The sequence below is a fragment of the Olea europaea genome, chromosome 7 (assembly GCF_002742605.1).
Source record: "Olea europaea var. sylvestris chromosome 7, O_europaea_v1, whole genome shotgun sequence".
Classification (NCBI taxonomy): domain Eukaryota; kingdom Viridiplantae; phylum Streptophyta; class Magnoliopsida; order Lamiales; family Oleaceae; genus Olea; species Olea europaea.
In genome coordinates this window covers 25,742,778-25,755,998 of record NC_036243.1, presented here as the reverse complement: position 1 = coordinate 25,755,998, position 13,221 = coordinate 25,742,778, and the positions used below count along the sequence as shown (strand labels likewise).

Sequence of the window (13,221 nt, the reverse complement as noted above, 5' to 3'; positions counted from 1 at the left end):
AAAGATTACAAACGAAGAATAAGACCGGTGGGGAATAAACTCCTGATAGTTTTCGTCGAAGAATTTTATTGCACATTTCATTCAAGATTAGTAGAAAATTATGTTACAGCATTAATACTATTGGTAAGATGGTAAACCTTTGGAAGTTCGTGAGGAACAATGTTATGATATAAATGTATCGTGAAAATATTTATAAATTAACATGAACATTCTGGTGTTAAATTCAAATTATTGTTCTAACTTCCGAATTCCAACATAGAAAAAGTGAGCGTTCAAGTATTAGATCAATTCAGGTGTACAAAATAAAACAAGAAAAAATATTCGTATATCACACACGTATAAGCAATGACGTATATTGATAAAGATCATGAGATATCAGAAGCTCACTTCTTGGCTGATTCGCCGTTCACTTTGGTCACAGAGTCGGGAGCTTTTTCATCTTCTTCCTCATAGTCGAGAAGCTCCTCCTCGTATGCGTCGTTCTCCTTCATCTCTCCCATTTTCCCAACTGCTTTCACTACAAAAGCATACAAGCCCAACAGATCAGTACATAAAAAATAAATATTTAGGATGTTAGCTCAAATTAATCAAATAGATAAGCCAATATGTAATAGATATATGTGGGTGCAAAGCTAGGTTTTTTCAGTTTTTGGTGATTTACCTGCTGAATTTATAGAAAGATTAGCGGTTTGTAAGGGTTTTGGGGTTCGAGTAGACTGCAAAGAAAAATGTTAAAAAGGGAAAATTTGGGGGAGAGGCAGAGAAGAATTAGGGTTCTTAAGGTAGGATGGTTAAGTAGTTGCACCTAGGGATTCAGTACAGTATGGGCCGAGTCGAGATGGGCTGCGTGGGAGATCTGAAACCAATCTTAAGTCGGTCATTACGAAATTTTGTTAACTACCTGAAATTTGATACAGATTAAAATTCAAATTTTAATTTAAATTAAAATCAATAATTAATTTTAACCATATATTTTATGTGATTCACAATTTTTCAATCATATATTTCATCAATTTTTTATCAAAATTTATTAAGAATCAAATTTTAATTCCTACCCAATATGGGTTAAATCTTATTTAAGAAAAGTAATATACAATCCTTGTTTGAGCACCCTTATTTCAAGAATTCATGTTTTAAAAAATTTATGTTTAATCACGCATTTTTCAATAAAATACTTTTACACATAAATTAAAATTCTTTTCTTATTTTTTAACCATACATTCTTCAAAAAATCACTATTCAAAAATACATTTTTTTTTTCCAAAATGGGGCTCAAATGAGGGCATAGTGTCACTTTTCTTTAAAACTCAACATTTTAGTTTTTTTTTATTTATTTAAAATCAATATTTCACACTAGTATGTGGTCTTTTACCTTGCTTTCTAGGGTTGGACAAAACTCTCGAATCGAACCGAACTCGACGGGTCTTCTCAAGTTAAATACCCGAACGAGTATTTGAATCAAGAATCGACGGGTATGGTTCGATTCTTGGTTCTAGGCCAAGACCCGAAAAATCGAATAAAAATCGAATCTCCGTAATTTTTTTAATTAATTTATTTTAAATAAGTAAAATTATTTTATTTTTTCTAAATAAATTTGTTAACTAGTTAATTTAGTTCAAAACACAAAATATGATTTTCCCATTTTTAATTTTCAGTTCAAAATCAATTTAATCAAATCGACCTCAATTTTATTCAAATATGTTATTCTACTGTAGTGTCGTTTCTACCGGAGAAAATCGAATTAAAACTCTACAACATCTCTCTTAATTATTTTGAGCTCGCTATCTTTCTCTTTCTGTGACTTTAATAATCAAAATTACGAAAAATTCAGCAAAGAGAGACGTGAAATACATAAAATTGAACTACGTTATTTTATAAGAGCTAATATTGAACATATCATTAATTAAATTAACGTAACTTTGTATATATTAAAAAATTTAATTATAATACGGAACCGAACTGAATGGAACCAAACCCGAATGGTTCCATAATTAAATTTGGACCCGACGGTTCCACTTACTAAATGTCCAAAAAATTTGGGTCGGTTCGGTTCTAACGAGAACCTGGTTACTTTATTTTCCATTATACTTTGTTATATAGTTCATTAATTTGTTATAAAACCAAAAGGGTATCACAATTTGTTGTTTTTCATACCTCCAAATCAAAATTTAGAGTTAAATGCACCTACGACCACGATACTTCCCCTATTGTTTCTAAATGATCATTGACCTTTAAAACATTTCTAATTAGACACTAAACTTACTAAATTGCTAAATTATCTTTTACTCCATCATCAACTTTAAAATATTGATGGCATGGATATCAGATATTTAGCCGAGCACCTCTGAACGTTTGTGTTTCACATTATTTCTCATTGATCATTGAATTTTAAAATATTTTTACTAGCACTAAACTTACATATCTATTGATGTTGCTCAAGATAATATTTGTCGAAAATGGACAAAAAAGTGTGACATCATATGTCCTTCCATACAAGGCAAGGACATATACACTTTTTTTTTTACAGTGAAGTGATTGTTTTTAACGACATTGAACATAATTTCGACAATAGTATCATTTTGACATAAGCTTCCATTACATGCATATTATAGCTTTGCCATCAAGAATTTTTGTTAAACAATTTTCTCTGCAAGCCCATTGTATAGCGAAAACCTAATATGATTCCATTTTTGGTTAATATCCATTGTACATAGGTTTAGAAATAGCAAAATATACAAAAGTGAAAAATATAGTATGCTAGCATAATTTCAAACAATTCGCCGTTAACGTAGAAAACTTACATGTATTCCATGAGCATATAGCTCTAGTAATTTTTTTTTAATTATTATTATTTTTTTTGGGAATATTAGCTCTAGCGATGTTAGTATAATTATAAAATAATATATAAAAATTGCTGATTCAATAAAACCAAAATATTATAGTGTTCTTATCATTGATGTAAGTGGGAGCGTAAATTATAGCAAATACGAGATTACAAATGCATTCGTGCACAAATTACCGAATGAATATATATATATATATATATATATATATATATATATATATATTATTTTTAATCTTATGTAAATATACTTAAATAGACATATATAAAATTAAATAAACATATATCGTTCTAAATTCATCAATTAATATTTATTTTCATAAATTCTTTTGAACATTTTCATATTTTTTAGAGTTCGTGTTTAACTAAAATTCTAATAATCATAAAATATCATTTTCAACTAAAATCATAAAACCCTAATAATTATAATATATCCTCTTCAACTGAAATTTAAAAAAAATAATAAAATAAAAAAATTATCACACTATTTTAGTTATAATTCTTTCATAATATGAAAAATAGAATCTTATCATTTATGCCTTGTTTTAAGTATTGGTTCGATAAATGAAAGTATACGAGAAATTTCAAAATAAATTTTAATACCTGTCCAAATATTCTTATCTTATATTACAAAGGAAACACAAACTTAAAATTATCAATTAAAACACATTCAAAATTATTAGCTTATAAGCAAAAATAAATAAATAAATAAATTAACATATGATTCGAGGAGGGATTTGTTTGGTTGCTTGAGCAATGCACTCTTGAGAAAATTTAATAAATTAAAAAAAAAAGGATTTGTTAACCTTTACAATTAAATATTAAAACACCGACATGGCAATATAGAAAAGGAAAAGTAAGAACCACATTAGATATTGATAATGATTGGATGAATATGGTGGTTTTTAAAATTTTTGAAATTGTATTATAAACGTATTTAGAGTGTGATGAATATATAAAATTTGTGTGGATTTAAAATGTTTAAATAAAAGAACAACACCGAAATTTGACGTGGATGAAAATAAAATTTTTTAAAAATTTTAGTATTTTAACGCGCTCTAGACATAAAATACTTTAAAATGTATAAAAACTAAATAAATAAAATATTAAATTAAACGGCCATCCTTCATCAACAATCATATTTAAACTTTTATTAGATTGTTTCAGAATTTGCCTACATTTGGCCTCTCTTTTTCACTTAATTGAATCCATAATTTCCATCAACTTTTGACGACACGCTTCATTAACTTTTATCAAAAAAATAATAAAAATCCAAACAGGGTTTAAGAAAAAAGAACAGGGGAAATGCGCCACATAGGAGTAGAAGTACGTACATGCTTGTTCCAACAAACAAAGATAGTAATTTGTTATCTTTCTTTCTCGATCTTAAATTTTGTTATGGCATATAATATAGTTAAAGAAAGAAACATAACTATTCAACGAAAAATAGGGATTTAATTATTCAACATTACTAATTAAAAAAGGAAACGGTAAGAGTAATCGGCGACGACTGATTTATAACTGGAATTTATTTGCTTTATTGCATATGCAATAACAACAACAGGAAGAACGAGATATGTATTTAGGATTTATATCTTAAAAATTGACGGTCTTATGCTAACTACTAAGGCCCTATCTAGCAATCATTCTTTCAAAGTAAGAAAAATAAAAAATAGAAAAAATCTCATACACATTTTTTTGTAAGGAAAAATGAATGATTTGTGTGTAAATTAATTTTCAATTAACATTATAAAATAAAAAATATAATTCAACAATAATGTAACATAAGAAGATAAGAGTTAGAAATGCAAGGCTTGGGAGTTACGTTAAAGACGTTGTCCTAAAGTCGTGTTGCCTCCCTGATATTCGAGTACTTTCGGCACTACACAACTCCAAGATAAAACCAAGGTGGCTCACAGCTGGTTCTTCTTCTAACCTTATCGAATTATCAAAACTACATAAAATAATATAGAAGTATAGAGAGTATTCTATCAAGTTATCTTTTTCATGTTGTACTTAACCTCATAAAATCACTCTCTATTATAGGGATAAATTTAACCCTCACAATTATATCATTAAAATACAAGTTAAAATATGTATTATGGTATTTTAATTTTATCTTAGAATTGAAAAGTAAAAGGTTTTAATTTGAAAGGTTAAAATTTTAACTCTTAAGTTACAAATAATTTTAAATTTGAAAGGTTAAAAATTCAATATTTGCGGTGAACCAAAAATTCATTTTTTTTATAACTAAATATCCCTACTATATAAAAAGGGAAATGTGGAGACATTGTTGATGGGAACATTATTTTAATCCATTTTATCTCACTGTAGCATTTTTATTTTTTTTTCAAGTGAGGGAGCAAAAACGACGTTGTTTACCTTACTTGATATATATTTTATTATACAGTAAAAAAAGACAAGCAATCTAAATTTACTGCAACACGCAACATTCCATATCTACCACCAAAAATTTAAAGTAATATTTAGATATATTTAATTTTAAAAAATAAATATTAATAAAAAGATCACTATAAAATTAAATATCGTGTGGAATTATTAAAAAATAAAAATACTAATAATATAAGACAGAAAATATTTCTAAAAAGTAAAAAGTTATTTGTGAGTAAAAAAATTGAAGAGAAAGAAATTAAAAAGAATTTTAAGTTGAAAAAAATTATTTATAATGTAAAAAAAAAAAAAAATCTCCGTGCACGAAGACTCACACGGCTCTTCTCCGTGTGCATGGTCTCCATGCATGAAGACATATTTATTTTTTTTACATTATAAAATAATTTTTTTCAATTTAAAATTCTTTTTAATTTTTTTCTCTTCGTAATATCTTATTATATATTTTTCCCTTAATTTACTGTAATACGCAACTTTTCATTCCCACTAACTTAAAATTTAAAGTAATATTTAGATATATTTAATTTTTTAAATTATATATTAATAAAAAGATTACTATAAAATTAAATATCGTTTGGAATTATTAAAAAATAAAAATACTAATAATAAGACATAAAACATTTCTATAAAATGTAAGAAGTTACTTGTAAGTAAAAAATTGAAGAGAACAAAATTTCAAATTAAAAAATATATATATTTATAATGTAAACAACACAAATATTAAAAAAAAAAAAAAGTCTCTTCGTGCACGGAGACTCAAAGTCTAGACATTATCTCCATGCACGGTGACTTTGAGTCTCCGTGCACAAAGACAATTTTTTTTATATGCATTATATTATAGATAAATTTTTTTTCAATTTAAAATTCTTTTTAATTATTTTCTTTTCATAATAAAAACTTAATTTTCCAATTTTTCACTACCATATAAAAAAGTGAATGGGAAGTCACTGTAGCAACGAACCATTTTCACTCCATGTGGCCTTTTTTTCCTTGATCTACTTCCAAGTTTAAATTTATTTATTTATTTTACTTGTGCGTATGGATTTCATTTTTAATTTATTCTTTCCTCCTGCTGTGGACAAAACGACGTCGTTTTATCATAACTTATAGCAAAACGAAGACATTTTACTCAACATGAATCTAACATAGTACATTTTCTCCATTTTTATACGCTACCCGACCATGCCTTTCAAATCCACCATTTTTTATTCTTCTCATCCACACACACTTCCCACTCTTCTCTCCTTTATCTTCAAATACTTGGTCTCTATAATGCTTTGCCCATGAAAAAATTCTTATTTTGAGTCAATTTGAATTTCAGATAATCCATAGTTAGATTCTTCAACCTTTCATTTTCTTTTTCTGTGTATTCCTATTTTGTGTATAAACTATTTTTTTTTTCAATTTTTTCATTGGCATTTAGGACTTTAATATTTGAAGCTGATTTTTCCCAACGAGTAAGTTTGTTTCCTTTTTTTCCTTCTTTACTTTTTTGTTTGTATTTTTTTTTTAAATGATGGTTTATGTGGCTTCCAAATTGTTCTTCATTTTTTTTTATTTGCTGTTTAGACCTATTTTGGTATTCTATTATTGATTGGATATCTAGGATTTCAACGTGTTATTTGTTGTTTGTAATTTTGTGTTATTTTCGTTCTAGGTTAGATCTGAAAATTTAGGATTTCAATGTCCTTTTGTCTTCTTCTTCTTCATTTTTTTTAACACTTATTATCTTTGTTTTGAAATTTACTTTTTAAAGATGTTATTTTTGTTGTTGGTAACTTCAAGATTTACTCTTCGAATGTGTTTTCTTACTGTTAAAGTGTTGAAAGTTCAAAAATTATTTTTGGTCTTCTATATTTTCTTTTTCTGTGTATTCCTATTTTGTGTACAAACTAATTTGTTTTATTTATTTTCAATTTTTTCCTTGGTATTTACGACTTCAATATTTGAAGCTGATTTTTCTCAACGGGTAAGTTTGTTTCCTTTTTTTCCTTCTTTAATTCTTTGTTGTATTTTTTTTAAATGATGGTTTATGTGGCTTTCAAACTGTTCTTCTTTGTTTTTTATTTACTATTTAGATTTATTTTGATTTTCTATTAGTTGGCTGGATATTTAGGGTTTCAATGTGATATTTATTTTTTGTAATTTTGTGTTATTTTTGTTCTAGGTTACATATGAAGATTTAGGATTTCAATGTCCTTTTATCTTCTTCTTCTTCAATTTTTTTTTATGCTTATTGTCTTTGTTTTGAAATTTACTTTTTAAATATGTTATTTTTGTTGTTGGTAACCTCAAGATTTACTCTTCGAATATGTTTTCTTACTGTTAAAGTGTTGAAAGTTCAAAAATTATTTTTGATCTTCCATATTTGAGCTAAAAATTTAGGTTTTGAAGGTTTTTCTTCTCTCTTTGTTGAAGATTTGCTATTCTAATTTGTTATTTGGTTAGTTATCGGTTGATGATGAATAGTAAGTATTCGAATGTGTTATTTTGTTCTCTGTGAATTGTGTTGTTTCCATTTGAAGTTAAAGCTGAAGGTTTAGGATTTTAATGTCCTTGTGGCTTTATTTTTTACATTTATTATCTTTGCTAATTTTGTTGTTGGTGACCTCTAGATTTAGTCTTGGAAGACATTTTCTTATTGTTGAAGTGTTGGTAGTTCGAAAATGCTTTTTAATCTTCTATACTTGAGATGGAAATTAGGCTTTGAAGGTTTTTTTCTCCATTTTTTGGTTGAAAATTTACAGTTTCAATCTATTTTTTTATTATTAGTTGATGATGAAGAGTGAGGGTTCGAATGTGTTATTTTTTTCTCTATGACTTGTATTATTTTTGTTTGAAGATAAAGCTAAATATTTAGGATTTTTATGTCCTTGTGGTTTCATTTCTTGCACTTATTGTGCTTGACCTCTCTACGTATTCATTCATTTCTTGATCGCCTAAAAATTCTTGTGTTTATGCTGATTTCTTTGTCGTCCAAGTGCATTTTACCTATCGAAACATACATGCAACTCATTGTCTTGGTATTCATTTTCTATAGTCAAAAAATTTCATGCCATCTCATGATTTCTATGTCCAATGTGTCTACAAGTGCATCTTTTCGTCTTCTATTTCATATTTAAGTTCAAGATTTACCCTTTAAACCTGTTATTTTTCTGTGAGGTTGAGAATTTGTCTTTGAAGGCAGTTGAGACAGAAAAATTAATTGATAAGTGAGACAAAAGTGAAGAATCTGGAATAATTTATCCAAAGGTAAGTAAAATTTAAATTCAATTAGAAATCTGAATATTTTTTTTGACATGTATTTTTATGCATTTTTTCCTTTATGCCTATGAGATTATGAGAGTAAAGCATGTTTTTATAGTTTCTTTTAAGCTCAAGAATTCTGTCTTAGATAATGGAGATTTTTTATAGTGGGTTTGACCTATAACTTAATGCTTGTTTTTTATGACAATGCTAAGACTTGTCTTGAGTCCATTAATGTGTCTATTACAGTATTGTATATGTTGAGTGATATTTGGCATTACATTGTTGAAATTTAATTTAGGATCATCTATGCCATTTGATATTATTGTGGTTGATATGTTAACATGTTAAATTTATCTCACTGCTTCTTGATAGTGTTGTCTAGTCCATTATTACATTTTTTACTTCATGATTCTTCACGTTTTAAGAAAAATTTTGGATTTTGGTGCCTTTATTTTATTTGTTTGACTATGGGTTTGAGAAAATGATGGTTCTGACCTATTAATTTCATGATGTTTATTGACATAGTTGTCACCATTCTTCTTAGTAACTCAAGTTCTTGAAATTCTTCAATTTGATGTAACTATGTTTGACAATTTGTTAATCCATTTTCTATATTTACAGTCTTTATTTTTGGACTGTGGTCTGTGATCATCGATGTCTTAACAGATTCTCCACTTGATTCTGTTCAGTTTATCAAGTGGTCACTTACTTTCTCTCCCCGTGTCTTGCTCATGCTAATTTTCGTGGCCGGATTACCATCTGGACTCAGCCTTCTCAAGTATGCTAGCCCTGTCGAGTTTGTTGAATTACAAAACTATAACATTCTCGTTTCTCAAACATCTTACTGATTTGCTACTAAAATACTTAGACTAGACTATACTTATTCTCGGTCACAATTTTTTTCACATATGATATATGTTGAGATACTCTTCTTCCATGTTTTTATTGAGCTCACATTTTTTTATTCATTCAGGGTCCTATCCTATCAAATGAATCATTAATCTATGAATAGTATAAAAAAATCAAGATAAAGGAAAATACAAACTTGTTTTACTTCTTTAGCAACTCACTCAACCACGTACATCGTACAGATAAACTGAAGAACACAAAATAATTGGTTGTGAGAAAGATTACAAACGAAGAATAAGACCGGTGGGGAATAAACTCCTGATAGTTTTCGTCGAAGAATTTTATTGCACATTTCATTCAAGATTAGTAGAAAATTATGTTACAGCATTAATACTATTGGTAAGATGGTAAACCTTTGGAAGTTCGTGAGGAACAATGTTATGATATAAATGTATCGTGAAAATATTTATAAATTAACATGAACATTCTGGTGTTAAATTCAAATTATTGTTCTAACTTCCGAATTCCAACATCTTGCACTTCGGTGATTATTGTCCCAAGGGTAAAGAGTTGCACCAGTATTGACAATTTTTGAATAATATAAATTCTACACATTACACACTAATAATAACATAATAAATACAATACTCGTGCAACGCAAGAGACGAAGACTAGTAATTCTATAAAAGAGCACATCTTTCTCCCTTTGCTGACACCACATAAAATAAGTGTAGACCCAAGATTTTTTGTTTTATTATTATTTTTTATACTGTCCCCTTGTTTGAGCCCCATTTTGGGGGAAGAATGAATTTTTAAATAGTGTATTGATGAGAAATGTGCACACTAATAATAACATAATAAATACAATACTCGTGCAACGCAAGAGACGAAGACTAGTAATTCTATAAAAGAGCACATCTTTCTCCCTTTGCTGACACCACATAAAATAAGTGTAGACCCAAGATTTTTTGTTTTATTATTATTTTTTATACTGTCCCCTTGTTTGAGCCCCATTTTGGGGGAAGAATGAATTTTTAAATAGTGTATTGATGAGAAATGTGTGGTTAAAAAATAAGAAAAAATTTTGAATTTGAGTATAATATTATTTTATTGAAAAATGTGTGGTTAAAATGATATCAAAACACTGTTGAAAATTCATTTTTTTCCAAAAATGGGGCTCAAACAAATGCACATGTGTTTTGCTTGCTTTCCATCTCCTTAGAAGTCAAGGACACATTTTTTTATCCCTTTTTTATGGACTAGTAACTCAATCTAGCTTAAGATCTAAACAAACTGAAGGTTGGAAACATGCACCATGTCTAGCTTATAAACACAGTTAATGTTACGCACAATCGACACAAAGAGACAAATGTCGCAAATCTGTTGAACAAAAGATTTCAAGAAAATGGTTGAAAATATTGATGTGTGACATCTCGTTGGAGGAAAGGCAGAAAATATTACTCGGTAGAAAAATAATAGTCCTATTCTTCATAATTTTCATGGAAATTAATTGAATTTATTTTAAATTAATAGTTAAAATATTTAACATTTCAATAATATTTTAATCAATATTTTAAAAGAGGTTTAAATGCATGATTAATCAATATAAGTGCATTTTTAGCCCATGTAAATTCTACAAGTAATTGTCTACTTTTATATGTAACTCATATATATTGGTATGATTATATGGTATTGTATTATAAAGAAATTGAAAAAGTGTGGAATATTTATGTTATATTACTATGATGCTAATTTCTAGTTGCTTACTTGATGACTACTAAATGGAAAAAATATTTTCCAAGTTACAACGCTTAAGTTGAAGGTTAGATTATGTGATTTTATGTAGTTATTAATATTTGTGCATATACATGAATTTTACAGTTATTCTTATCAATGATAAGGTGAATAATTGATCATGATATAAGTTTGCTAGTGATATTCTAAAATTACCTATGTACATATATGTGGGAATAGAAACTTATTGAACATTATGTTAGAACATAATTGTTATTCATTTCAAATTTTATTTGTTTTATTTTAATACATTAGTAATAAAAGTTATGAGTAAATGTTTCAAAGAGAAGTTTTATATTTATTTAAAATGTTGTAACCGATATTGAGGTTATAATATTGTATGTTATATTTTTGGAGTGATATATTGGTGATTATATATGGTGTAAGAAAGTAAAGGGGTACATTTAATTCATAATAAAATTTAGAACTACAAATTAAAGGCAAATCTAATATGTGGTTAATGATACAATAGTAGCTATTAGTTATAAATAAGTAATTAAAATGTGAAGTTACGTGCAAGTCCATAATAGTGTGTAGAATTATTTGTACATTGATTTTTCTACTCAAGTCAATCCTTGCCTAATTAATCAGTAAAGTGATAATTGATAGAAAGATATGCTATTATAGGACAATTTTGGAAAGTAAAAGAAATTGGTGGATATTTGACTTACAACTAATGTTTGGTATTGTTTTTAATTTATATTGCACTATGATGTCTCAATAAGTGTATTGGTGTTAATGCAAAAAATAAGCATTAAGAATTTCGGTCAATTGAAAAAAGGAGAAGTATTATGATTTGCATTTTGTTATATTAAGTTTATGCTTGTGCTAAACTTTAAGTTGGATAAACTCAATGCTTTAATAGGAGCTAATATTGAACATATCATTAATTAAATTAACGTAACTTTGTATATATTAAAAAATTTAATTATAATACGGAACCGAACTGAATGGAACCAAACCCGAATGGTTCCATAATTAAATTTGGACCCGACGGTTCCACTTACTAAATGTCCAAAAAATTTGGGTCGGTTCGGTTCTAACGAGAACCTGGTTACTTTATTTTCCATTATACTTTGTTATATAGTTCATTAATTTGTTATAAAACCAAAAGGGTATCACAATTTGTTGTTTTTCATACCTCCAAATCAAAATTTAGAGTTAAATGCACCTACGACCACGATACTTCCCCTATTGTTTCTAAATGATCATTGACCTTTAAAACATTTCTAATTAGACACTAAACTTACTAAATTGCTAAATTATCTTTTACTCCATCATCAACTTTAAAATATTGATGGCATGGATATCAGATATTTAGCCGAGCACCTCTGAACGTTTGTGTTTCACATTATTTCTCATTGATCATTGAATTTTAAAATATTTTTACTAGCACTAAACTTACATATCTATTGATGTTGCTCAAGATAATATTTGTCGAAAATGGACAAAAAAGTGTGACATCATATGTCCTTCCATACAAGGCAAGGACATATACACTTTTTTTTTTACAGTGAAGTGATTGTTTTTAACGACATTGAACATAATTTCGACAATAGTATCATTTTGACATAAGCTTCCATTACATGCATATTATAGCTTTGCCATCAAGAATTTTTGTTAAACAATTTTCTCTGCAAGCCCATTGTATAGCGAAAACCTAATATGATTCCATTTTTGGTTAATATCCATTGTACATAGGTTTAGAAATAGCAAAATATACAAAAGTGAAAAATATAGTATGCTAGCATAATTTCAAACAATTCGCCGTTAACGTAGAAAACTTACATGTATTCCATGAGCATATAGCTCTAGTAATTTTTTTTTAATTATTATTATTTTTTTTGGGAATATTAGCTCTAGCGATGTTAGTATAATTATAAAATAATATATAAAAATTGCTGATTCAATAAAACCAAAATATTATAGTGTTCTTATCATTGATGTAAGTGGGAGCGTAAATTATAGCAAATACGAGATTACAAATGCATTCGTGCACAAATTACCGAATGAATATATATATATATATATATATATATATATATATATATATATTATTTTTAATCTTATGTATATAT

The 13,221-nt window shown here is 27.3% G+C and overlaps 1 protein-coding gene across 1 annotated transcript in view; it reads right to left on the bottom strand.

Moving 5' to 3' along the window:
* Positions 1-9,469: 9,469 nt before the first annotated feature.
* LOC111398115 (ethylene-responsive transcription factor SHINE 2-like) overlaps positions 9,470-13,221 on the bottom strand; it is a 7,487-nt gene continuing 3,735 nt past the window's right edge. Inside the window, exon 4 of the mRNA XM_023025070.1 lies at positions 9,470-9,502. Coding sequence (XP_022880838.1) covers positions 9,470-9,502 — 33 coding nt within the window. The remainder of the gene's footprint in view (positions 9,503-13,221) is intronic.